The sequence below is a fragment of the Cyanistes caeruleus genome, chromosome 30, assembly GCF_971803275.1.
Source record: "Cyanistes caeruleus chromosome 30, bCyaCae1.hap1.1, whole genome shotgun sequence".
Lineage (NCBI taxonomy): Eukaryota > Metazoa > Chordata > Aves > Passeriformes > Paridae > Cyanistes > Cyanistes caeruleus.
The window spans coordinates 2018675-2043932 of record NC_141730.1 but is presented as its reverse complement, the minus strand read 5'-3'; the positions used below and the strand labels follow the sequence as shown (position 1 = coordinate 2043932).

General features: G+C 66.0%; 2 protein-coding genes across 3 annotated transcripts; both read left to right on the top strand.

Annotated features, from left to right (window-relative positions):
- The first annotated feature begins 2116 nt into the window (after positions 1-2116).
- RORC (RAR related orphan receptor C) lies at positions 2117-11065 on the top strand. Its single transcript, XM_086866336.1, has 9 exons — positions 2117-2370; positions 3637-3778; positions 4839-5306; positions 6078-6199; positions 6266-6398; positions 7174-7281; positions 7376-7486; positions 9395-9504; positions 10825-11065. Exons 2-9 carry the CDS (start codon positions 3766-3768, stop codon positions 10984-10986), a joined length of 1227 nt encoding a protein of 408 aa, XP_086722462.1. The 5' UTR covers positions 2117-2370; positions 3637-3765; the 3' UTR covers positions 10987-11065.
- A 1056-nt stretch (positions 11066-12121) lies between these two features.
- On the top strand, positions 12122-25203 carry TDRKH (tudor and KH domain containing). Of its 2 annotated transcripts, none has more exons than XM_086866284.1 (12): positions 12122-12349; positions 12528-12651; positions 13258-13364; positions 14230-14425; positions 16834-16973; positions 18170-18833; positions 20441-20604; positions 21570-21742; positions 21814-21878; positions 22602-22753; positions 23734-23802; positions 24647-25203. In XM_086866284.1, the coding sequence occupies exons 2-12, from the start codon at positions 12537-12539 to the stop codon at positions 24800-24802; spliced, it is 2001 nt and encodes a 666-aa protein (XP_086722410.1). In that variant the 5' UTR covers positions 12122-12349; positions 12528-12536; the 3' UTR covers positions 24803-25203. The 2 variants fall into 2 exon arrangements, with proteins under 2 accessions (XP_086722410.1, XP_086722409.1); XM_086866283.1 differs by having other exon boundaries at positions 12123-12349; positions 12531-12651.
- The last annotated feature ends 55 nt before the right edge of the window (positions 25204-25258 follow it).

The window sequence follows — 25258 nt, the reverse complement described above, 5'->3', positions numbered from 1 at the left end:
GCGTTTCCTGCCGCGGAGCCGTGTCCCAGTTGTGGCTTTGTGGCTTCGGCAGCCGCCGGCACAGGGTGACAGGGGACACCGGGGACACCGGGGACACTGGGGACATTGGGGACACCGGGGGGCTCAGGGGACACTGGGGACACTGGGGACACTGGGGACACCTGGGGGCTCAGGGGACACTGGGGACATTGGGGACACCTGGGGGCTCAGGGGACATTGGGGACATTGGGGACACCTGGGGGCTCAGGGGACACCGGGGACACCGGGGACACTGGGGACACCTGGGGACACCGGGGGGCTCAGGGGACACCGGGGACACTGGGGACATTGGGGACACCTGGGGGCTCAGGGGACACTGAGGACACCGGGGGCACCTGGGGACACCTGGGGGCTCAGGGGACATTGGGGACATTGGGGACACCTGGGGGCTCAGGGGACACTGGGGACATTGGGGACACCTGGGGGCTCAGGGGACACTGGGGACATTGGGGACACCGGGGGCTCAGGGGACACTGGGGACATTGGGGACACCTGGGGGCTCAGGGGACATTGGGGACATTGGGGACACCTGGGGCTCAGGGGACATTGGGGACATTGGGGACATTGGGGGCTCAGGGGACACTGGGGACATTGGGGACACCGGGGGCTCAGGGGACATTGGGGACATTGGGGACACTGGGGACATTGGGGACACCCGAGCCCCAGGGGGACACCCCAGGCCAGGGGTGCTGCTGGACCCACCAGGGACACCCGTGACCAAAGGGGACACTGTCACCACAGGGGACAGTCTGTCAGTGACACCGTGGGTGGCACACAGGTGACACAGGAAGCCACGGGGGGATGTCAGTGGGGAGGTGACACGGGGGGGTGACAGCGGGCGCGTGGGGCCGTGCGGTGACACACAAAGCCACGGGTGACACGTGAGGACAGTGGGGACATGTCCCACTGGTGCCACGTGAGGACACAGGTGACACTCGGTTCCAGAGGTGACACAGGAGCCCAGAGGTGGCACCTGGTCCCAGAGGGGACGTGTGAAGCCACAGGTGACACCCACGGGTGACACCCACAGGGGACACGTGAAGCCACAGGTGACACCCACAGGGGACACATGAACCCACAGGTGACACCCACAGGTGACACCCACAGGGGACACGTGAAGCCACAGTTGGCACCCACGGGTGACATCTGGTCCCAGAGGGGACACGTGAAGCCACAGGTGACACCTGAACCTGGGGAGAGCACGGGAGGACACGGGTGGCACCACGGGTGACACCCACAGGTGCCTGTTGGTGACAGGGACCCCGCGCCGGTGTCCCCACGGGTGGCAGGTGGTGACAGGGACCCCGTGCCGGTGTCCCCGTGTCCCCACGGGTGGCAGGTGGTGACAGGGACCCCGCGCCGGTGTCCCCACGGGTGGCAGGTGGTGACAGGGACCCCGTGCTGGTGTCCCCACGGGTGGCAGGTGGTGACAGGGCCCCGTGCCGGTGTCCCCGTGTCCCCACGGGTGGCAGGTGGTGACAGGGACCCCACGCCGGTGTCCCCACGGGTGGCAGGTGGTGACAGGGACCCCGTGCCGGTGTCCCCGTGTCCCCACGGGTGGCAGGTGGTGACAGGGCCCCCGTGCCGGTGTCCCCACGGGTGGCAGGTGGTGACAGGGACCCCGTGCCGGTGTCCCCACGGGTGGCAGGTGGTGACAGGGACCCCGTGCCGGTGTCCCCACGGGTGGCAGGTGGTGACAGGGACCCTGTGCCGGTGTCCCCGTGTCCCCACGGGTGGCAGGTGGTGACAGGGACCCCGTGCCGGTGTCCCCGTGTCCCCACGGGTGGCAGGTGGTGACAGGGACCCCGCGCCGGTGTCCCCACGGGTGGCAGGTGGTGACAGGGACCCCGTGCCGGTGTCCCCACGGGTGGCAGGTGGTGACAGGGACCCCGCGCCGGTGTCCCCGTGTCCCCACGGGTGGCAGGTGGTGACAGGGCCCCGTGCCGGTGTCCCCGTGTCCCCACGGGTGGCAGGTGGTGACAGGGCCCCGTGCCGGTGTCCCCGTGTCCCCACGGGTGGCAGGTGGTGACAGGGCCCCCGTGCCGGTGTCCCCACGGGTGGCAGGTGGTGACAGGGACCCCGCGCCGGTGTCCCCACGGGTGGCAGGTGGTGACAGGGCCCCGTGCCGGTGTCCCCGTGTCCCCACGGGTGGCAGGTGGTGACAGGGCCCCGTGCCGGTGTCCCCGTGTCCCCACGGGTGGCAGGTGGTGACAGGGCCCTGCGCCGGTGTCCCCGTGTCCCCCAGCTCACATCGATGCGATTCCCTGCAAGATCTGCGGGGACAAATCCTCCGGGATCCACTACGGGGTCATCACCTGCGAGGGCTGCAAGGTGACACGGGGGACACGGGGGACATTGGGGGACACGGGGGACACGGGGGACATTGGGGGACACGGGGGGACACGAGGGACACGGGGGACACGGGGGGACATTGGGGGACATGGGGGACATTGGGGGACACGGGGGGACACGGGGGGACACGGGAGGGACAGGGGGGGACACGGGGGGACACGGGGGACACGGGGGGACATTGGGGGACACGGGGGACACGGGGGGACATTGGGGGACACGGGGGACATGGGGACACGGGGGGACATTGGGGGACATTGGGGGACACGGGGGGACACGGGGGACATTGGGGGACACGGGGGACACGGGGGGACAGGGGGGGACACGGGGGGACACGGGGGACACGGGGGGACATTGGGGGACACGGGAGGACACGGGTGACATTGGGGGACACGGGGGACACGGGGGGACATTGGGGGACATGGGGGACATTGGGGGACACGGGGGGACACGGGGGACACGGGGGGACATTGGGGGACACGGGGGGACACGGGGGGACACGGGAGGGACAGGGGGGGACACGGGGGGACACGGGGGACACGGGGGGACATTGGGGGACACGGGGGACACGGGGGGACATTGGGGGACACGGGGGACATGGGGACACGGGGGGACATTGGGGGACATTGGGGGACACGGGGGGACACGGGGGACATTGGGGGACACGGGGGGACACGGGGGACATTGGGGGACACGGGGGACTGGGGGACAAAGGGGGAACATGGGGGACACGGGGGGACATGGGAGGATGCGGGGGGACACGGGTGACATTGGGTGACATGGAGGACACGGGGGTGACACGGGGGGATGTGGGGGGACAAAGGGGAACGGGGGGACATGGGGGACACGGGGGGACACTGGGGTGACACGGGGGTGACACGGGGACATTGGGGGACATTGGGGGGACACGAGGGGACACGGGAGGACATGGGAGGATGCGGGGGGACACGGGGGACATTGGGGGACATTGGGGAGACACGAGGGGACACGGGGGGGACACGGGAGGACGCGGGGGGACGCTGGGGGACACTGGGGGACATTGGGGGGGACACGAGGGGGACACGGGGAATATGGCAGGACATGGGGACATGTGGGTGACAAAGGGGGATGTGGGGTGCACTGGGGACATGCGGGATTATGGGGACAAGGGGGACGCGGTGTGACACAGGTGACACACGGGTGACACAGGTGCCACACGGGTGCCACAGGTGCCACACGGGTGACACAGGTGCCACACTGTCACCGCAGGGTTTCTTCCGGCGCAGCGAGCGGCGCGGGCCGAGCCTGGCGTGCAGCCGCGGGCAGCGCTGCGACATCGACCGCGCCACCCGCACGCGCTGCCAGCACTGTCGCCTGCAGAAGTGCCTGAGCCTCGGCATGTCCCGCCACGGTGTGTGACACTGCGGGGACAGCGCGGGGACAGCGCGGGGACAGCGCGGGGACAGCCGCACCCGGCCTGGGGACACCGCTGTGTGCTCCTGGGGACATCTGTGCCCGCTGGGGACACTGCCCCGTGACCCTGGGGACACCGACCCGTGACCCTGGGGACATCTGTACCCCCTGGGGACACTGCCCCGTGACCCTGGGGACATCTGTGCCCGCTGGGGACACTGCCCTGTGCTCCTGGGGACATCTGTGCCGACTGGGGACACTGCCCCGTGACCCTGGGGACACCAACCCATGACCCTGGGGACATCTGTGCCCGCTGGGGACACTGCCCCGTGACCCTGGGGACACTGCCCCGTGACCCTGGGGACATCTGTACCCGCTGGGGACATCTGTGCCCCATGACCCCGTGACCCTGGGGACACTGCCCCATGACCCTGGGGACTTCTGTGCCCTCTGGGGACACTGCCCCATGACCCTGGGGACACTGCCCCGTGACCCTGGGGACATCTGTGCCCGCTGGGGACACTGCCCCGTGACCCTGGGGACACCGACCCATGACCCTGGGGACATCTGTACCGACTGGGGACACTGCCCCGTGACCCTGGGGACATCTGTACCCGCTGGGGACATCTGTGCCCCATGACCCCGTGACACTGGGGACACCCGGCACCGGGCCTGGGGACACCAGGTTGTGCCCCTGGGGACAGCCGGACCCGCCCCGGGTGTCCCCCAAAGCTGGAGACCCCCGTCCCCTCCCCTGAGGACCCCTGTCCCCACCCCAGGACACCTGTCCCCTGTCCCGGCGCCACCTGGGGACAGCCTGGGGACAGCCCGAGGTGTCGGTGGGGAAGGGACGGGACACTCTGGGGTGTCACCCGTGTCACCTGTGTCACCTGTGTCACCCGTGTCACCCGTGTCACCTGTGTCACCTGTGTCACCCGTGTCACCCGTGTTACCTGTGTCACCCGTGTCACCCGTGTCACCAGTGTCACCCGTGTCACCTGTGTCACCCGTGTCACCCGTGTCACCCGCTGTCCCCGCTGTCCCCGCTGTCCCCGCAGCCGTCAAGTTCGGCCGCATGTCCAAGCAGCAGCGGGACCGGCTCCAGGCCGAGGCGCTGGAACAGCTGCGAAAGCGGGAACAGCTGGAACAGCTGGAAAACCGGGAAAAATGGGAAAAGCGGGAACAGCTGGAAAACCGGGAACAGCTGGAACAGCGGGAACAGCTGGAAAACCGGGAACAGCTGGAACAGCGGGAAAAACGGGAAAACCGGGAACAGCTGGAACAGCGGGAACAGCTGGAAAACCGGGAAAAGCGGGAGGAGCAGGGCCCCCCGGAGCCCCCCCCGGCTGGCCGCTGTCCCCCGCTGTCCCCCGCTGTCCCCTCGGGGTGTCCCTGCCCGGCGTGGCCCGCGGAGGAGGCGACAACGCGGGGACGGGACGGGGACAGGGCGGGGACAGCGGGGACAGCGGCAGCCCCTCACCCCGGTACCGGCGGCGTCCCGGAGTCACCCGCGGGGCTGGAGATCGGTGAGTGGCGCCGGGAGATTGTCACCTGCGGGGACAGCGGTGTCACCTGCGGGGGTGGCTGTGTCACGTGCGGGGACAGCGGTGTCACCTGCGGGGCTGACTGTGTCACCTGCGGGGACAGCGGTGTCACCTGCGGGGGTGGCGGTGTCACCTGCGGGGACAGCGGTGTCACCCGCGGGGGTGGCGGTGTCATCTGCGGGGACAGCGGTGTCACCTGCGGGGGTGACAGTGTCACCTGTCCGGGCAGGGGTGGTGGGACACGGGGCTGGCACCTGTGGGTGGTGGCACCTCGGGATGTCACCTGCGGGTGCTCCATGGGGGTGGCACCCGGCTCTGTCACTGATGGATGCTGGGTCGTGGTGGCACCTGGCTCTGTCACCTGTGGGTGGTGGCACCTGGCTCTGTCACCTGTGGGTGCTTCACACCAGTGACCCCTCACCCCCCAAGGCCACACACAGGGCCACCCTCCCTGTCCCCATGCCTGTCCCCAAGCCCTGCATGTCCCCTCTGTGTGCTGATCCAGTGTCCTGCTGTCACACCGTGCCACCTCTGTGTCCCCTCTGAGTGTCCTGCTGTCACACCGTGCCACCTCTGTGTCCCCTCTGAGTGTCCTGCTGTCACACCGTGCCACCTGTGTGTCCCCTCTGAGTGTCCTGCTGTCACACCGTGCCACCTCTGTGTCCCCTCTGAGTGTCCTGCCGTCACACCGTGCCACCTCTGTGTCCCCTCTGAGTGTCCTGCTGTCACACCGTGCCACCTGTGTCCCCTCAGAGCTGCTGACTCAGAGTGTCCTGCTGTCACACCGTGCCACGTGCCACCCCCGCGCCGAGGAGCTGCAGGGCCACCGCTGGGCCACCTTCACCCGTGAGGAGATCTGCGCCTTCCAGAGCCAGGTGCGGGGCGGGCAGGGGACACGGCTGTCCCCAGGGGTGGCACAGGGGTGACAGCCGGTCCCGCAGCCCATGGCGGAGATGTGGCAGCTCTGTGCCCGCCGTGTCACCGAGGCCATCGAGCGCGTGGTGGAGTTCGCCAAGCGCCTGCGCGGCTTCCTGGAGCTCAGCCAGCACGACCAGATCGTCCTGCTCAAGGCGGGTACGCGGCCACCGCCACTGTCACCACCCCAGTGACATGCTGGGACACAGCCCAGGGCCACCCCGTCCCATTGTCCCCAGCCCCAGGGCCACCCTGACCCATTGTCCCCATCCCCAGAGCCACCCCGTCCCATTGTCCCCAACTCCAGGGCCACCCTGACCCCTTGTCCCCAGCCCCAGGGCCACCCTGACCCCTTGTCCCCAGCCCCAGGGCCACCCCGTCCCATTGTCCCCAGCCCCAGGGCCACCCTGACCCATTGTCCCCAGCCCCAGGGCCACCCTGCCCCATTGTCCCCAACTCCAGGGCCACCCTGACCCCTTGTCCCCAGCCCCAGGGGAACCCTGTCCCATTGTCCCCAGCCCCAGGGGGACCCTGTCCCATTGTCACCAACTCTGGGGCCACCTTGACCCATTGTCCCCATCCCCAGGGCCACCACATTCCATTGTCACCAACTCTGGGGCCACCCTGTCCCCTTATTCCCAGACTTGTGGCTACTCCGCCCCCTTGTCCCCAGCCCCAGGGCCACCCCATCCCACTGTCCCCAGCCCCAGGGCCACCCCATCCCACTGTCCCCAGCCCCAGAGCCACCCTGACCCCTCGTGACAGTCCCGTGTGTCCCTCGGGGAGGTGACAGTCCCCAAAGTCCCCTCCATTCCCCTTGCGGAGGTGACACCGGCCCTGGCCACCCCCGCGGGGGCCCCGCCGCATCCCGCGGTGGCGGTGGCGCTGTCGCCGGTGCCAGCAGCGCTGTCGCCGCCCCGCGGGGGTGACACAGGTGCCATGGAGGTTGTCCTGGTCCGGATGTCCCGCGCCTTCGACGCCGCCACCCGCTCCGTCCTGTTCGAGGGCAAACTGGCCGGGCCCGAGCTCTTCCGCTCGCTGGGTAGGGCTGCGACACCGCGGGGACACCCTGGGGACACCCTGGGGACACCCTGGGGACACCCTGGGGACAGGAGGTGACGCGGGGCTGTCCCCAGGGTGTCCCGAGCTCGTCGCGTCCGTCTTTGACTTGGCGCAGAGCCTGAGCGCGCTGCGCTGCTCCGAGAGCGAGCTGGGCCTGCTGAGCGCGCTGCTGCTGGTCAACGCGGGTCAGCCACCGTGTCACCCGCCGTGTCACCTGTGTCACCTGCTGTGTCACCTGTGTCACCTGCTGTGTCACCTGTGTCACCTGTGTCACCTGTGTCACCTGTGTCACCTGCTGTGTCACCTGCTGTCACCCGCCGTGTCACCTGCTGTCACCTGTGTCACCTGCTGTGTCACCTGTGTCACCTGCTGTCACCCGCCGTGTCACCTGCTGTGTCACCTGTGTCACCTGTGTCACCTGCTGTGTCACCTGCTGTGTCACCTGTGTCACCTGTGTCACCTGTGTCACCCGCCGTGTCACCTGTGTCACCTGTGTCACCCGTGTCACCCGTGTCACCCGTGTCACCTGTGTCACCCGCCGTGTCACCTGTGTCACCTGTGTCACCCGTGTCACCCGTGTCACCCGTGTCAGCTGCTGTGTCACCTGCTGTGTCACCTGCTGTCACCTGTGTCACCTGTGTCACCTGTGTCACCCGCTGTGTCACCTGTGTCACCTGTGTCACCCGTGTCACCTGCTGTGTCACCCGTGTCACCTGTGTCACCTGCTGTGTCACCTGCTGTCACCTGTGTCACCCGCCGTGTCACCTGCTGTCACCTGTGTCATCTGCTGTCACCTGTGTCACCCGCTGTCACCTGCTGTGTCACCTGCTGTCACCTGTGTCACCTGTGTCACCTGCTGTCACCTGCTGTCACCTGCTGTGTCACCTGCTGTGTCACCTGCTGTCACCTGCTGTCACCTGCTGTGTCACCCGCCGTGTCACCTGCTGTCACCTGCTGTCACCCGTGTCACCTGCTGTCACCTGTGTCACCCGCTGTGTCACCTGTGTCACCCGTGTCACCCGTGTCACCTGCTGTCACCCGTGTCACCTGCTGTCACCCGTGTCACCCGTGTCACCTGTGTCACCCGTGTCACCTGCTGTCACCTGTGTCACCCGTGTCACCTGTGTCACCCGTGTCACCCGCTGTGTCACCCGCTGTGTCACCTGCTGTCACCCGTGTCACCCGTGTCACCCGTGTCACCTGTGTCACCTGTGTCACCTGTGTCACCTGCTGTCACCTGTGTCACCCGCTGTCACCCGTGTCACCTGTGTCACCCGCTGTGTCACCCGCTGTGTCACCCGTGTCACCTCCTGTCACCTGCTGTGTCACCTCCTGTCCCTCCGTGTCACCTGCTGTCCCCGCGGTGTCACCTCCTGTCCATGCAGTGTCACCCTCTGTCCCCTCAATGTCACCCGCCTGTCCCCCCATGTCCCCACTCCCTGTCCCCAAACCCTGTCCCCACCCCGTGTCCCCCTGTCCCCGTGTCCCCACCCCGTGTCCCCACCCCATGTCCCCACCCTGTGTCCCCGTGTCCCCGTGTCCCCACCCCATGTCCCCACCCCGTGTCCCCGTGTCCCCGTGTCCCTCCCCACGGGGTCCCCAGGGAGGGTTTGCCCCAAAGCCGCGGGGTTCGTCCTAAAGCGGGATGGGCGGAGGGGTGTCCCCAAGGTGTCCCCAAAGTGTCCCCAGGGTGTCCCCAAAGTGTCCCCAGGGTGTCCCCAGGGTGCCCCCAGGGTGTCCCCATACCCCTGTGGTGTCCCCAAGCCCTGTGGTGTCCCCAACCTGTGTCCGTGTCCCCAAGCCGTGTGGTGTCCCCAAGCCGTGTGGTGTCCCCAAGCCGTGTGGTGTCCCCAAGCCGTGTCCGTGTCCCCAAGCCCTGTGGTGTCCCCAAGCCCTGTGGTGTCCCCAAGCCCTGTGGTGTCCCCACACCCGTGTCCGTGTCCCCAAGCCGTGTCCGTGTCCCCAAGCCCTGTGGTGTCCCCAAGCCCTGTGGTGTCCCCAAGCCGTGTGGTGTCCCCAAGCCGTGTCCGTGTCCCTAAGCCCTGTGGTGTCCCCAAGCCCTGTGGTGTCCCCAAGCCGTGTGGTGTCCCCAGGCCGGCCGTGGCTGCAGGACAGGCCGAGGGTGGCCCGGCTCCAGGGACATCTGGATGTCGCCTTCCGGCTCCTGCTGCGCCGGACCCGCCGCGAGGGGCTCCTGGCCAGGGTGGGGACACCGGGGGACACCGGGGGACATCGGGGGGACATTGGGGGGACATTGGGGGACATTGGGGGGACACGGGGAGGAGACAGGGGGGGGACAAGGGGGAACATGAGGGGACATTGGGGGGACATCGGGGAGGGGACAGCAGGGGACACAGGGGGACACGGGGAGGGGACACGGGGGGACATTGGGGGACACGGGGGGACATCGGGGGACAAGGGGGAACATGAGGGGACATTGGGGGGACATCAGGGAGGGGACACCAGGGGACACAGGGAGACACAGGGAGGGGACACGGGGGGACATTGGGGGACATCAGGGGGACACGAGGAGGGGACAGGGGGTAGCAGAGGGGAAGGGGGCGGGGGTCAGGGTGGGGGTCCCTGTGCATGGGGGAGGGGCAGGGCGGGGGTTTGGGGACATTGGGGGGGTTTGGGGACATTGTGGGGACATTGGGGGGGGTTTGGGGACATTGTGGGGACATTGGGGGGGGTTTGGGGACATTGGGGGACAGGGTGGGGGCCGTGGGCACAACGGGAGCTGCGTGGGCGGGGGGCGACCCTGGGTCGGGGGGGTTCCCTGTGCGCGTGTCCGTGTGTCCCCACGCGTGTCCGTGTGTCCCAGCCGTGTCCGTGTGTCACAGCTGTGTCCGTGTGTCACAGCCGTGTCCGTGTGTCACAGCTGTGTCCGTGTGTCCCGGCCGTGTCCGTGTGTCCCCACACGTGTCCGTGTGTCCGTGTGTCCCCACGCGTGTCCGTGTGTCACAGCCGTGTCCGTGTGTCACAGCTGTGTCCGTGTGTCCCGGCCGTGTCCGTGTGTCCCCACACGTGTCCGTGTGTCCCGGCCGTGTCCCCACACGTGTCCGTGTGTCACGGCCGTGTCCCCACGCGTGTCCGTGTGTCCCGGCCGTGTCCGTGTGTCCCGGCCGTGTCCGTGTGTCCCCACGCGTGTCCGTGTGTCCCGGCCGTGTCCCCACGCGTGTCCGTGTGTCCCGGCCGTGTCCCCACGCATGTCCGTGTGTCCCCACGCGTGTCCGTGTGTCCCGGCCGTGTCCCCACGCGTGTCCGTGTGTCCCCACGCGTGTCCGTGTGTCCCGGCCGTGTCCCCACGCATGTCCGTGTGTCACAGCCGTGTCCGTGTGTCCCCACGCGTGTCCGTGTGTCCCGGCCGTGTCCCCACGCGTGTCCGTGTGTCCCCACGCGTGTCCGTGTGTCCCGGCCGTGTCCCCACGCGTGTCCGTGTGTCCCCACGCGTGTCCGTGTGTCCCCACGCGTGTCCGTGTGTCCCCACGCGTGTCCGTGTGTCACGGCCGTGTCCCCCCAGCTGCCCGCCCCGGGCCGGCTCCGCGCTCTGTGCTCGCAGCACCTGGAGCAGGTCCGGGCGTTCCGCCGCCTCCACCCCGGGGGGGTCTCCGCCGCCTTCCCCCCGCTCTACCGGGAGCTCTTCGCCCCCGACCCCGCCGAGGGCCCCGCGGGGACCCGCTGAGCGCGGCCCGGGGACCTCCGGGAGCACCGGGAGCACCGGGAGCACCGGGAGCACCGGGAGCACCGGGAGCACCGGGACCTCCGGGAGCTCCGGGAGCACCGGGAGCACCGGGAGCACCGGGGGCACCGGGACCTCCGGGAGCTCCGGGAGCACCGGGAGCACCGGGAGCACCGGGGGCACCGGGACCTCCGGGAGCTCCGGGAGCACCGGGAGCACCGGGAGCACCGGGGGCACCGGGAGCACCGGGAGCACCGGGACCTCCGGGAGCACCGGGAGCACCGGGAGCACCGGGACCTCCGGGAGCACCGGGAGCACCGGGGGCACCGGGAGCACCGGGACCTCCGGGAGCACCGGGACCTCCGGGGGCACCGGGAGCACCGGGAGCACCGGGAGCACCGGAATCAACGGGAGCTCCGGGACCTCCGGGATCACCGGGACCTCCGGGAGCACCGGGGGCACCGGGACGGCCCCGGGGTGCTCTCACCCAGGAATTCTCGCCGGGAATGCGTCACCTGCAGGGGACCCGCCACCCACGGGCGAGGCTCTGTCACCCGCGGGTGTCCTGCTCTGTCCCTGTCACCCGTGGGTGCCCTGCTCTGTCCCTGTCACCCGCGGGTGCCCTGCTCTGTCCCTGTCACCCGCGGGTGCCCTGCTCTGTCCCTGTCACCCGCGGGTGCCCTGCTCTGTCCCTGTCACCCGTGGGTGCCCGCTGTCCCTGTCACCCGCGGGTGCCCTGCTCTGTCCCTGTCACCCGTGGATGCCCTGCTCTGTCCCTGTCACCCGCGGGCGAATCCCGGGCTGTTCCACGGCCACCCCACGCGGTGTCGGGGGGTCAGTGGGGAATGGCGGCGGCTGCGTTTGAGGGAAATAAAGGCGTTTTTGGGGACCGCGTGTCCGTGGGCTCCGTCACGGGGGACACGCGGGGACACCGGGGGCGGCATTAAAGCCCCGCCCCGCGCAGCGCTCGGAGTTCCTATAGGCTCCCATGCCTGTCACTCAAAATGGGAGGTGGACATTCACATTTTCTCGTTCTCTGATTGGTTTAAATATCCGCTACTCAACGTTGATTGGCTGCTTCCTTCCCGCCCCTCCTGTGGGCGGCCTCGCGGGGATTGGCCGCTGCTCCGCCGGCGGTGATTGGATGGGGGCGGTGCAGAGCTGCGCTGTGATTGGCTGAGGCGGGAGGAGCAGCGATGTGATTGGTGGAGAGCAGGAGGAGGCGTGGCCAGCGGCCCGGCGCGGGAGGCGGCGGCGGCGGCACCGGGGCCGCATCGGAGCCGAACCGCGGCCGGGCCCGAACCGGGTCCGGGCCGGTCGGAACCAGGGTCGCGACGGGCCCCGGGGGTGGCTCCGATACCTGCAGGTACCGTGAGACCACCCGGGGGGCGCGGCCGCGGTGCCTGCGGGGGCTCCGCTGCCGGTTGACCGTGCCCGGGGCCTGCACCGGCGGGCCCGGAGCCGAGCCCTCCGTGAGGGTACGGGTGAGGGAGAGACGGCCGGGGAGTCCCCTGCCGGTAACGGCCCGGTAACGGCCCGGTAAGCAGGCGGCGATGGCGGGCTCCGTGCACAGCCTGAGCGGCCTGCAGAAAACCGCCCTGCTCCTGGGCGTCCCGGCCGCCGCCACCGTGCTCTACATCCTGTACCGGCGCTACCGGGAGAGCCGAGGTGGGTGCGGGTCCCTGCACCGGGGCCCGAACGGGACCCCCGGCAGCCGCCTCGGGGCTCTCCGTGGGCAGGGGGAGGCTGCTGGGGTCGCTTCTCCCGCTGGGAATTCCCGTGGGACCCACCCTACGAGGGGTCCCTGTCCCTCTGTGTCCCTTGGGGACACCCTGGGGACCCTTTGGGGACACCCTGGGGACCCTTTGGGGACACCCTGGGGACCCTTTGGGGACCTTTTGGGGACACCCTGAGGACCCTTTGGGGACACCCTGGGGAAGGGGAGGCTGCTGGAGTCACTCTTCTCATTTGGAATTCCCTTGTGATGTTCTCAGGGAGGTCCCTGTCCCTTTGTCACCCCCTGGGGACCTTCTGGGGACACCCCGGGGACCCTTTGGGGACCATGCCAGGATCTCCTGAGGAGTGGGAGGCTGTGGGAGTCACTTTTCCCTCTGGAATTTCCCTTGTAACCCCCCTGGGAAGGTCCCAGTCCCTTCCTGTCCCTTTGTCACGCCCGGGGACCTTTTGGGGACCCCCTGGGAGCCTTTGGGGACCCCCTGGGGAGCCTTTGGGGACCCCCTGGGAGCCTTTGGGGACCCTCCGCTGTCCCCTCAGAGGCGCAGGTGACCTTGGTGGCAGATGAGGGGCTGGAGGTGGCAGTGAGGGTTCCCCGCACGGCGCTGAAATCGCTGATCGGCCGCCGAGGAGCCACCATCAACCAGGTGTGTGCGGCGGGGACGGGGCACCGGGAGCACCGGGGGCACTGGGGGCACCGGGAGCACCGGGGGCACCGGGATCACTGGGGGCACCGGGATCACCAGGGGCACCGGGATCACCGGGGGCACCGGGAGCACCGGGGGCACCGGGAGCACTGGGGGCACCGGGAGCACCGGGAGCACCGGGGGCACCGGGAGCACCGGGGGCACCGGGGGCACCGGGGGCACCAGGAGCACAGGGATCACCAGGAGCATTGGGATCACCGGGAGCACTGGGATCACCAGGAGCACTGGGGGTACTGGGAGCACTGGGATCACCGGGATCACCGGGATCACTGGGGGCACCAGGAGCACTGGGAGCACCGGGATCACTGGGATCACCAGGAATACTGGGATCAATGGGATCACCAGGATCATTGGGGGTACCGGGAGCACTGGGATCAATGGGATCACCAGGATCACTGGGCGTACTGGGAGCACTGGGATCACCCGGAGTACTGGGATCACCGGGATCACTGGGATCACTGGGGGTACCGGGATCACTGGGATCACCGGGAGCACCGGGATCACTGGGGGTACCGGGATCACCGGGATCACTGGGATCACCGGGATCACTGGGGGTACCGGGAGCACTGGGATCACTGGGATCACCGGGGACACCGGGATCACCGGGATCACTGGGATCACCGGGAGCACCGGGAGCACTGGGATCACCGGGAGCACTGGGATCAATGGGATCACCGGGATCACTGGGATCACCGGGAGCACTGGGATCACTGGGATCACTGGGATCACCGGGAGCACTGGGATCACTGGGATCACCGGGGACACCGGGATCACCGGGAATGGCGGATCCCCGCTCTCCCCGCAGCTGAGGCAGGAGACGGGAGCCCAGATCGACGTGGAGGAGGAGGAGGAGGAGGAAGGGGGCCAGTCCCTGGTGCAGATCTCGGGCTCCCCGGGCCAGGTGTGCCGGGCCAGGGCGGCCGTGCTGCGCATCGTGGCCGACAGCGCGCCCGTGGCCGAGCAGCTGCGCGTGCCCCAGCATGCCGTGGGCAGGATCATCGGTATGGGCACCCCAAAACCTGGGGGGAAAGGTTCTGTGTCCCTTGGGACACCCCAAATCCTGGGGGGAAAGGTTCTGTGTCCCTTGGGACACCCCAAATCCTGGGGGAAAGGTTCTGTATCCCTTGGGGAACCCCAAATCCTGGGGGGAAAGGTTCTGTGTCCCTTGGGACACCCCAAATCCTGGGGGGAAAGGTTCTGTATCCCTTGGGGAACCCCAAATCCTGGGGGGAAAGGTTCTGTGTCCCTTGGGACACCCCAAATCCTGGGGGGAAAGGTTCTGTGTCCCTTGGGACACCCCAAATCCTGGGGGGAAAGGTTCTGTGTCCCTTGGGACACCCCAAATCCTGGGGGGAAAGGTTCTGTATCCCTTGGGGAACCCCAAATCCTGGGGGGAAAGGTTCTGTGTCCCTTGGGACACCCCAAATCCTGGGGGGAAAGGTTCTGTGTCCCTTGGGACACCCCAAAACCTGGGGAACCCCAAATCCTGTGGGGAAAGGTTCTGTGTCCCTTGGGACTCCCCAAATCCTGGGGGACCTCAAATCCTGGGGGAAAGATTCTGTATCCCCTGGGAAACCCCAAATCCTGGGTAACCCCAAATCCTGGGGGAAAGGTTCTGTGTCCCTTGGGAAACCCCAAAATCCTGGGACACCCCAAATCCTGGGATTCTTCCACCCCCACAGGTTCAACCCCAATCCTGAGGGAGCTTTTGTGCCTTCCCAAATCCCGGGATCCTTGCACTCCCCCAGGGGCCTTTCCCAACCCCCAGGGCCATCCCCAATCCTGGGGGTCCCTTTCAGTCTCCTGGGGCTCTTCCATCCCCTTCCCCAAATCCTGGGGCTCTTCCACCCCATATCCTGGGGGTCCTTCCCCCAATCCCAGGGGCTTTTCCACCCTTTCTCCCTAATCCTGAGGGGCCCTTCCACCGCTTCTTCCGCTAATCCTGGGTCTCTTCCATCCCATCCTGGGGGGCCCTTCCACCCCCTCCTTCCACCCCATCCTGGGGGGCTCTTCCATCCCAGTCCTGGGGGGCCCTTCCATCCCATCCTGGGGGGCTCTTCCATCCCATCCTGGGGGGCTCTTCCACTGCCTTCTCCCCATCCTGGGGGGCTCTTCCACCCCATCCTGGGGGGCCCTTCCATCCCATCCTGGGGGCTCTTCCACTGCCTTCTCCCCATCCTGGGGGGCCCTTCCATCCCATCCTGGGGGGTCTTCCACTCCTTTCTCCCTATTCCTTGTGGGAATTTCCTTTCCTGTTAGTCCCAGGAGCCTTTCCCTGCCTTTCCCCTTATCCCAGGGGGCCTTTCCATTCTTTCCCCCTCCCCACCCCACACTCCCTTCCCACCCCTTTCCCAACATCCCAGACTCCATCCCCACCCCTTTCCCAACATCCCAAACTCCCTTCCCACCCCTTTCCCAACATCCCAGACTCCATCCCCACCCCTTTCCCAACATCCCAGACTCCATTCCCAACCCTGCATCCCCCAGACTCATTTCCCACCCCTTTCCCAACATCCCAGACTCCCTTCCCACTCCTTTCCCAACATCTTAGAGTGGTTTCCCACCCTTTTCCCGACATCCCGGACTCCCTTCCCAACCCTTTCCCGACATCCCAGACCCCATTCCCAACCCTTTCCCCACATCCCAGACTCTTCTCTCACCCTTTTCCCAACATCCCAGACTCCCTTCCCAACCCTTTCCCGACATCTTGGACTCCCTTCCCACCCCTGCATCCCCCAGACTCATTTCCCATCCCTTTTCCCAACATCACAGACTGTTTTCCCACCCTTTTCCCAACATCCTGGACTCCCTTCCCAACCCTTTCCCGACATCCCAGACTCCCTTCCCACCCCTTTCCCAACATCCCAGACTCCATTCCCACCCCTGCATCCCCCAGACTCATTTCCCATCCCTTTCCCAACATCCCAGACCCCATTCCCAACCCTTTCCCGACATCCCAGACTCCATTCCCACCCCTTTCCCAACATCCCAGACTCCATTCCCACCCCTGCATCCCCCAGACTCATTTCCCACCCCTTTCCCAACATCCTGGACTCCCTTCCCACCCCTTTCCCAACATCCCAGACTCTTCTCTCACCCTTTCCCGACATCCCAGACTCCATTCCCACCCCTTTCCCGACATCCCAGACTCCATTCCCACCCCTTTCCCAACATCCCAGACTCCATTCCCAACCCTTTCCCAACATCCCAGACTCCATTCCCAACCCTTTCCCAACATCCCAGACTCCATTCCCAACCCTTTCCCGACATCCCAGACCCCATTCCCAACCCTTTCCCGACATCCCAGACTGTTTTCCCACCCCGATCCTTTCCTCCCCTTTCCCCTGGCCTGGTTTCCTGTCCCGGAGCTCCCGGGGCTCTCCGGTTCCCGCTCCCCGATTTCCCGCAGGCCGCGGTGGGGAGACGGTGCGGGAGATCTGCCGGAGCTCGGGGGCTCGCGTGGAGTGCGGCCAGGAGCCCGGGGCCAGCCTGGCCCCGCTGCGCTGCATCCGCCTGCTGGGCACGCGCAAGGAGGTGGAGGTGGCCAAGGTGAGCGTGGATCGGAGCCTCGGGATCCTCCCCGTGCCCCTGGGATCCTCTTGATCCCCTCAGGATCCTGCCTGTGCCCTTGGGATCCTCTTGATCCCCTTGGGATCCTCTTGATCCCCTCAGGATCCTCCCTGTGCCCTCGGGATCCTCTCTGTGCCCTCGGGATCCTCCCTGTGCCCTCGGGATCCTCTTGATCCCCTCAGGATCCTCTTGATCCCCTTGGGATCCTCTTGACCCCCTTGGGATCCTCCTCATCCCCTCGGGATCCTCTTGATCCCCTCAGGATCCTCCCTGTGCCCCTGGGATCCTCCTCATCCCCTCGGGATCCTCTCTGTGCCCTCGGGATCCTCCTCGTGCCCTTCGGGTTCTTTTGATCGCGTGATCCCAAACCGATTTGGGTTGTTGTCACCATTTGATCCCACACGGCTCTGGGTTGTTGTGACCTGTCAGTCCCACACGGCTCCGGGGGTTGTTGTGACCTGTCAGTCCCACATGGCTCCGGGGGTTGTTGTGACCTGTCAGTCCCACATGGCTCCGGGGGTTGTTGTGACCTGTCAGTCCCACACGGCTCCGGGGGTTGTTGTGACCTGTCAATCCCACACCAATCCGGGGGTTGTTGTGACCTGTCAGTCCCACACGGCTCCGGGGGTTGTTGTGACCTGTCAGTCCCACACGGATTGGGGTTGTTGTGACCTGTCAGTCCCACACAGATCTGGGTTGTTGTGACCTGTCAGTCCCACACGGCTCCGGGGGTTGTTGTGGCCTGTCAGTCCCACACGGCTCCGGGGGTTGTTGTGACCTGTCAGTCCCACACGGCTCTGGGTTGTTGTGACCTGTCAATCCCACACCAATCCGGGGGTTGTTGTGACCTGTCAGTCCCACACGGCTCTGGGTTGTTGTGACCTGTCAGTCCCACACGGCTCCGGGGGTTGTTGTGGCCTGTCAGTCCCACACGGCTCCGGGGGTTGTTGTGACCTGTCAGTCCCACACGGCTCCGGGGGTTGTTGTGACCTGTCAGTCCCACACTGATCCGGGGGTTGTTGTGACCTGTCAGTCCCACACGGATCTGGGTTGTTGTGACCTGTCAGTCCCACACGGATCTGGGTTGTTGTGACCTGTCAGTCCCACACGGCTCCGGGGGTTGTTGGGCTCTCCGGAGCGCGGCTGTCCCCGATCCGCTGCCCGGATCCTTGCAGAGGCTGATCCTGGAGAAGCTGTCGGAGGAACAGGCGTTCCGCTCGGAGCTGGCACAGGCGGCGGCCGCTCGCTGCCCGCGGAAGCAGCCCCTGGGCAGCCGCCGGGAGCCACCGGGGCCACCCCCGGCCGCTGCCACCGGCCCCGGGGGCTGCCAGGAGCGCTGGGACACCGAGTGGGCAGCGGAGACACCGAGACAGGGCACGGGGACACCGAGACAGAGCACGGGGACACCGAGACAGAGCACGGGGACACCGAGCTGGGACACGGGGACACCGAGACAGAGCACGGGGACACCGAGACAGGGCATGGAGACACTGAGACAGGGCACGGGGACACCGAGACAGGGCACGGGGACACCGAGCCAGGGCACGGGGACACCGAGAACGGGGACGCCGAGACAGGACACGGGGACACCGAGACAGGGCATGGAGACACCGAGACAGAGCACGGGGACACCGAGCCAGGGCACGGGGACACCGAGCCGGGGCCTGGAGACACCGAGACAGGGCCTGGAGACACCGAGACAGGACATGGAGACACGGAGCTGGGACACGGGGACACCGAGCTGGGACACGGGGACACCGAGCTGGGACACGGGGACACCGAGCCAGGGCCCGGAGCCGGGCCCGGAGCCCCGGGAGCCGCCGGTGCCCAAGTTTGAGGGTGAGAGCGGCGCTGGGGGAATTCCAGGGGAAATTGGGAATGGTGGGAGGGGAGGGGGCTCCTGGGATCCTGGGGGGTTCCCTCCGTCCTCCCCGTGCCTTTCCCGGTGGGATTTTGGGAGATTTGGGGTGGATTTGGGGTGATTTTGGGTGGATTTTGGGTGATTTTGGGTGGATTTGGGTGATTTGGGGTGGATTTTGGGTGATTTTGGGTGGATTTTGTGTGGATTTTGTGTGGATTTTGTGTGGATTTTGGGTGATTTTGGGTGGATTTGGGGTGATTTTGAGTTATTTGGGATGGATTTTGGGTGGATTTTGGGTGACTTTGGGTGGATTTTGTGTGGATTTTGTGTGGATTTTGGATGGATTTCGGGTGATTTTGGGTGGATTTTGAGTAATTTTGGGTGGATTTTGGGTGACTTTGGGTGGATTTGGGATGGATTTTGGGTGGATTTGGGGTGATTTTGGGTGATTTTGTGTGGATTTCGGGTGCCTTTGTGTGGATTTGGGTGGATTTTGGGTGGATTTGGGGTGATTTGGGATGGATTTTGAGTGATTTTGGGTGGATTTGGGATGATTTTGAGTGATTTGGGATGGATTTTGGGTGATTTTGTGTGGATTTTGGGTGATTTTGGGTGGATTTGGGGTGATTTTGAGTGATTTGGGATGGATTTTGGGTGATTTTGTGTGGATTTTGGGTGATTTGGTGTGGATTTGGGGTGATTTTGAGTGATTTGGGATGGATTTTGGGTGATTTTGGGTGGATTTGGGGTGATTTGGGGATGGATTTGGGATGGATTTTGGGTGATTTTGGGTGGATTTGTGTGGATTTTGGGAGATTTGGGTGTGGATTTGGGTGATTTGGGGTGGATTTGGGGTGATTTTGAGTGATTTGGGATGGATTTTGGGTGATTTTGTGTGGATTTGGGTGGATTTTGGGTGATTTTGGGTGGATTTGGGATGGATTTTGGGAGATTTGGTGTGGATTTGGGTGTGGATTTGGGTGATTTGGGGTGGATTTTGGGTGATTTTGGGTGGATTTGGGGTGATTTGGGGTGGATTTTGGGTGATTTTGGGTGGATTTGGGGTGATTTTGGGTGATTTTGGGTGGATTTGGGGTGATTTGGGGTGATTTTGGGTGATTTTATGTGGATTTGGGTGGGTTTTGAGTGATTTGTGATGGATTTGGGGTGATTTTGGGTGATTTGGGGTGATTTTGGGTGGATTTTGAGTGATTTGGGATGGATTTGGGGTGATTTGGGGTGATTTTGGGTGGATTTGGGTGGATTTTGAGTGATTTGGGATGGATTTTGGGTGATTTTGGGTGGATTTTGGGTGATTTTGGGTGATTTTGTGTGGATTTTGGGTGATTTTGTGTGGATTTGGGGTGATTTTGGGTGGATTTGGGGTGATTTTGGGTGATTTTGGGTGGATTTGGGATGGATTTGGGGTGATTTCGGGTGATTTTGTGTGGATTTGGGGTGATTTTGGGTGGATTTGGGGTGATTTGGGATGGATTTGGGTGATTTTGTGTGGATTTGGGATGGATTTGGGGTGATTTGGGGTGATTTCGGGTGATTTTGTGTGGATTTGGGTGGCTGCCCGCAGTGCCCAGCCCGGATTTCAGCTTCCCCGCGGATGAACACCTGGACGTTTACGTGTCGGCTGCCGAGAGCCCCGGGCACTTCTGGATCCAGCTGCTGGGGACGCGCAGCCTGCAGCTGGACAAGCTGACAGCCGAGATGGGGCACTTCTACCAGAGCAGCCCCGCCGTGGGTCCCCGCAGTGTCCCCTCAGTGTCCCCTGTGTCCTCTGTGTGTCCCCTCTGTCCCTTCTGTGTCCCCTCAGTGTCCCCTGTGTCCTCTGTGTGTCCCCTCTGTCCCTTCTGTGTCCCCTCTGTCCCTTCTGTGCCCCCTGTGTCCCTTCTGTGTCCCTGCAGTGTCCCCTGTGTCCCCTCAGTGTCCCCTCTGTCCCCTCTGTGTCCCCTCAGTGTCCCCTGTGTCCTCTGTGTGTCCCCTGTGTGTCCCCTGTGTCCCTTCTGTGTCCCCTCTGTCCCCTCTGTGTCCCCTCTGTGTCCCCGCAGTGTCCCCTCTGTCCCTTCTGTGTCCCCTCTGTCCCCTCTGTGTCCCCTCTGTCCCCTCTGTGCCCCCTGTGTGTCCCTTCTGTGTCCCTGCAGTGTCCCTTCTGTGTCCCTGCAGTGTCCCCTGTGTGTCCCCTGTGTGTCCCTTCTGTGTTCCCTTTGTGTCCCTTCTGTGTCCCCTGTGTGTCCCCTGTGTGTCCCCTGTGTCCCTTCTGTGTCCCCTCAGTGTCCCCTCTGTCCCTTCTGTGTCCCCTCCATGTCCCCTCTGTGTCCCCTCCGTGTCCCCTCCATGTCCCTTTACCCCATCCCATGTCCAGCTCTGTCCCTTATCCCGTGTCCCCCCTCCCCATCCCGTGTCCCCTCTTGTCTGAGCAATGTCCCCCATGTCCCTTGTCCCCTCCTGTCCCATCCTGTCCCATCCTGTCCCCTCCTGTCCCAGCACTGTCCCCTCCTGTCGCAACACTGTCCCCTCCTGTCCCAGCACTGTCCCCTCGTCCCTTGTCCTCTTCTGTCCCTTGTCCCCTCTTGTCCCCTGCTGTCCCCTCCTGTCCCAGCACTGTCCCCTCCTGTCCCCTGCTGTCCCCTGCTGTCCCAGCACTGTCCCCTGCTGTCCCCCTGACTGTCCCCATGTCCCCCTGACTGTCCCCGTGTCCCCAGGTGCCACCCCCGTCCCTCCACCCCGGTGACATCGTGGCCGCTCCGTACCTGGAGGATGGCGAGTGGTACCGGGCGCGTGTCCTGGGGACGCTGGACAGCGGCCACCTGGACCTGTACTACGTGGACTTTGGGGACAACGGCGAGGCTCCCCCCGAGGCTCTGCGGGCCCTCAGGTGTGGCAGGGGGTGACACTCCTGGGGAATGTCCCTGTCCCCTGGGAGTGTCCTCACCCGTGTCCTTGCAGGAGCGACTTCCTGAGCCTGCCCTTCCAGGCCATCGAGTGCAGCCTGGCCGGGATTGTCCCCAACGGTGAGCGGGGGTGGCACATGGCTCTGTCACCTCTGGGGGTGGCACACGGCCCTGTCACCTCTGGGGGTGGCACATGGCTCTGTCACCTCGGGGGGTGGCACATGGGCTTGTCACCTCCTGGGGGTGACACACAGCCCTGTCACCTCCTGGGGGTGACACACAGCCCTGTCACCTCCTGGGGGTGGCACATGGCTCTGTCACCTCGGGGGGTGGCCCATGGCCCTGTCTAGCACCGTTCCTCACAGTGTCCCCACCATCCCCACGGTGTCCCTGTCCCCGCAGTGTCCCTGTCCCCAGGGTGTCCCTGTCCCCAGGGTGTCCCTGTCCCCATGGTGTCCCTGTCCCCACGGTGTCCCTGTCCCCGCAGTGTCCCTGTCCCCGCAGTGTCCCCACGCTGTCCCTGTCCCCACGCTGTCCCTGTCCCCGCAGTGTCCCTGTCCCCGCAGTGTCCCTGTCCCCACGCTGTCCCTGTCCCCACGCTGTCCCTGTCCCCGCAGTGTCCCTGTCCCCACGCTGTCCCTGTCCCCATGCTGTCCCTGTCCCCACGCTGTCCCTGTCCCCACAGTGTCCCCATGCTGTCCCTGTCCCCACGCTGTCCCTGTCCCCACAGTGTCCCCACGGTGTCCCTGTCCCCACGCTGTCCCTGTCCCCGCAGTGTCCCCACGGTGTCCCTGTCCCTGCAGTGTCCCTGTCCCTGTCCCCACGCTGTCGCTGTCCCCGCAGGCGAGGGCTGGCAGGAGGCGGCTCTGGACGAGTTTGATCGCCTCACTCACTGCGCGCAGTGGACGCCGCTGGTGGCGCAGATCTGCAGCTACAGCCAGAGCGGCCTGGGGCCCCGGCCCAGCGTGCGGCTGTTCACCCAGCGCCAGGGACAGGTGTGGCACCTGTGTCACCTGTGTCACCTGTCACCTGTGTCTGTCACCTGTGTCTGTCACCTGTGTCACCTCTGTCACCACTGTCCCCTGTTCCCTGAGCCCCGGCCCAGCGTGCGGCTGTTCACCCAGCGCCAGGGACAGGTGTGGCACCTGTGTCACCTGTGTCTGTCACCTGTGTCAGTCACCTGTGTCACCTGTGTCACCTCTGTCACCTGTGTCTGTCACCTCTGTCACCTGTGTCACCTGTGTCTGTCACCTGTGTCACCTGTGTCACCACTGTCCCCTGTTCCCTGAGCCCCGGCCCAGCGTGCGGCTGTTCACCCAGCGCCAGGGACAGGTGTGGCACCTCTGTCACCTGTGTCACCTGTCACCTGTGTCTGTCACCTGTGTCTGTCACCTGTGTCACCTGTGTCACCTCTGTCACCACTGTCCCCTGTCCCTGAGCCCCGGCCCAGCGTGCGGCTGTTCACCCAGCGCCAGGGACAGGTGTGTCACCTGTGTCACCTGTCACCTGTGTCACCAGTGTCCCTTGTCCTGCTGCTGTCCCCCTGCTGGCCCTGTCCCCATTCCCGTTCCCATTCCCATTGTTCCGGTTGTTCCCATTGTTCCCATTCCCACTGTTCCGGTTGTTCCCATTGTTCCCATTCCCACTGTTCCGGTTGTTCCCATTTCCACTGTTGCAGTTGTTCCGGTTGTTCCTATTCCCACTGTTCCGGTTGTTCCCATTTCCACTGTTGCAGTTGTTCCGGTTGTTCCTATTCCCACTGTTCCGGTTGTTCCGGTTGTTCCCGTTCCCACTGTTCCCATTCCCATTGTTGCGGTTGTTCCCATTCCCATTGTTCCGGTTGTTGCGGTTGTTCCCGTTGTTCCGGTTGTTCCCGTTCCCATTGTTCTCATTCCCATTGTTCCTATTGTTCCCATTCCCACTGTTCCGGTTGTTCCGGTTGTTCCCGTTCCCACTGTTGCGGTTGTTCCCGCAGAGCCTGGATGTGGGAGCAGAGCTGGTGCGTTTGGGTTACGCCGTTCCCGGTCCCCCCGAGGAGCCCTCAGTGAGCTGCTCCCGGTGTCCCCCGGTGTCCCCTCGGTGTCCCCTCGGTGTCCCCTCCTGGTGTCCCCTCCTGGTGTCCCCCCGTGCCCCCCCAGTGTCCCCCGGTGTCCCTGGTGTCCCCTCCTGGTGTCCCCCGGTGCCCCCCCCCGGTGCCCCCCCCCGGTGTCCCCCGGTGTCCCCTCAGTATCCCCTCCCGGTGTCCCCTCCTGGTGTCCCCGGTGCCCCCCCGGTGTCCCCGGTGCCCCCTCGGTATCCCCGGTGTCCCCTCGGTATCCCCGGTGTCCCCCAGTGTCCCCTCCCGGTGTCCCCGGTGTCCCCTCGGTGTCCCTGGTGTCCCCTCCCGGTGTCCCTGGTGTCCCCTCCCGGTGTCCCCCGGTGTCCCCAGTGCCCCCCCAGTGTCCCCAGTGCCCTCCCCAATCCCCTCCCGGTGTCCCCCCAGTGCCCTCCCGGTGCCCTCCCGGTGTCCCCTCCCGGTGTCCCCAGTGCCTTCCCCGGTCCCCTCCTGGTGTCCCCCCAGTGCCCTCCTGGTGTCCCCAGTGCCCCCCCAGTGTCCCCTCCTGGTGCCCCCCCGGTGTCCCCTCCCGGTGTCCCCGGTGCCCCCTCCCAGTGTCCCCCCGGTGTCCCCTCTTGGTGCTCTCCCAGTGTCCCCTCCCTGTGTCCCCAGTGCCCTCCCCGTTCCCCTCCCGGTGTCCCCTCCCAGTGTCCCCCCGGTGTCCCCGGTGTCCCCAGTGCCCCCCCAGTATCCCCCCCCCAGTGTCCCCTCCCAGTGTCCCCAGTGCCCTCCCCGTTCCCCTCCCGGTGTCCCCCCGGTGTCCCGTGGGGCTCATCCCGTTTTTCCCGGGCAGGACGATCTGGGCTGTGCCTCCCCCCCGAGCCCCGGTGCCGGTGCCGGGACCCCCCCGAGCCCCGGTGCCGGTGCCGGGACCCCCCCGAGCCCCGGTGCCGGTGCCGGTGCCCCGTCCCCCCGCAGCCCCCCCGGTGAGCCCGGGGCGCTCCGGTGACGCCGCTCCCGGTGCTGCGTTCCCTGCCCCGGGAGAACGGAGCCGGGACCCCCGGACCCCTCCGCCGCCGTGCCCGGGGACATCCTGACGGTCACCTGAAGCTGCCTGTGCCCGGTGCCACCGGCACGGTGACCGGGAGCTGCTCCCGGTGTCACCCTCCAGGTGACCGGGAGCCGTTCCCGGTGCCACCACCAGGTGCAGTCCCCTCTCCGGAGCCCTCCGGGAGGCCGCACCGACAAACCGCGGGGATCTCCGCTTGTGCCTCTTGTCGGGACACGACACGCCGGTTCCGAGCGCCGCCGGTGCCCTTTCCGTTACCGGGACTTCCCGGTTCCCTCGCCTTGTTCGGCTGTTCCGTTGCACTATTTGTGGTTCTGAGTTAATAAAGTTGAAGTTTCTCAGCGCTCGGTCCCGGCGGGAACCGGACGGGAACCGGCGGGAACCGGACGGGAACCG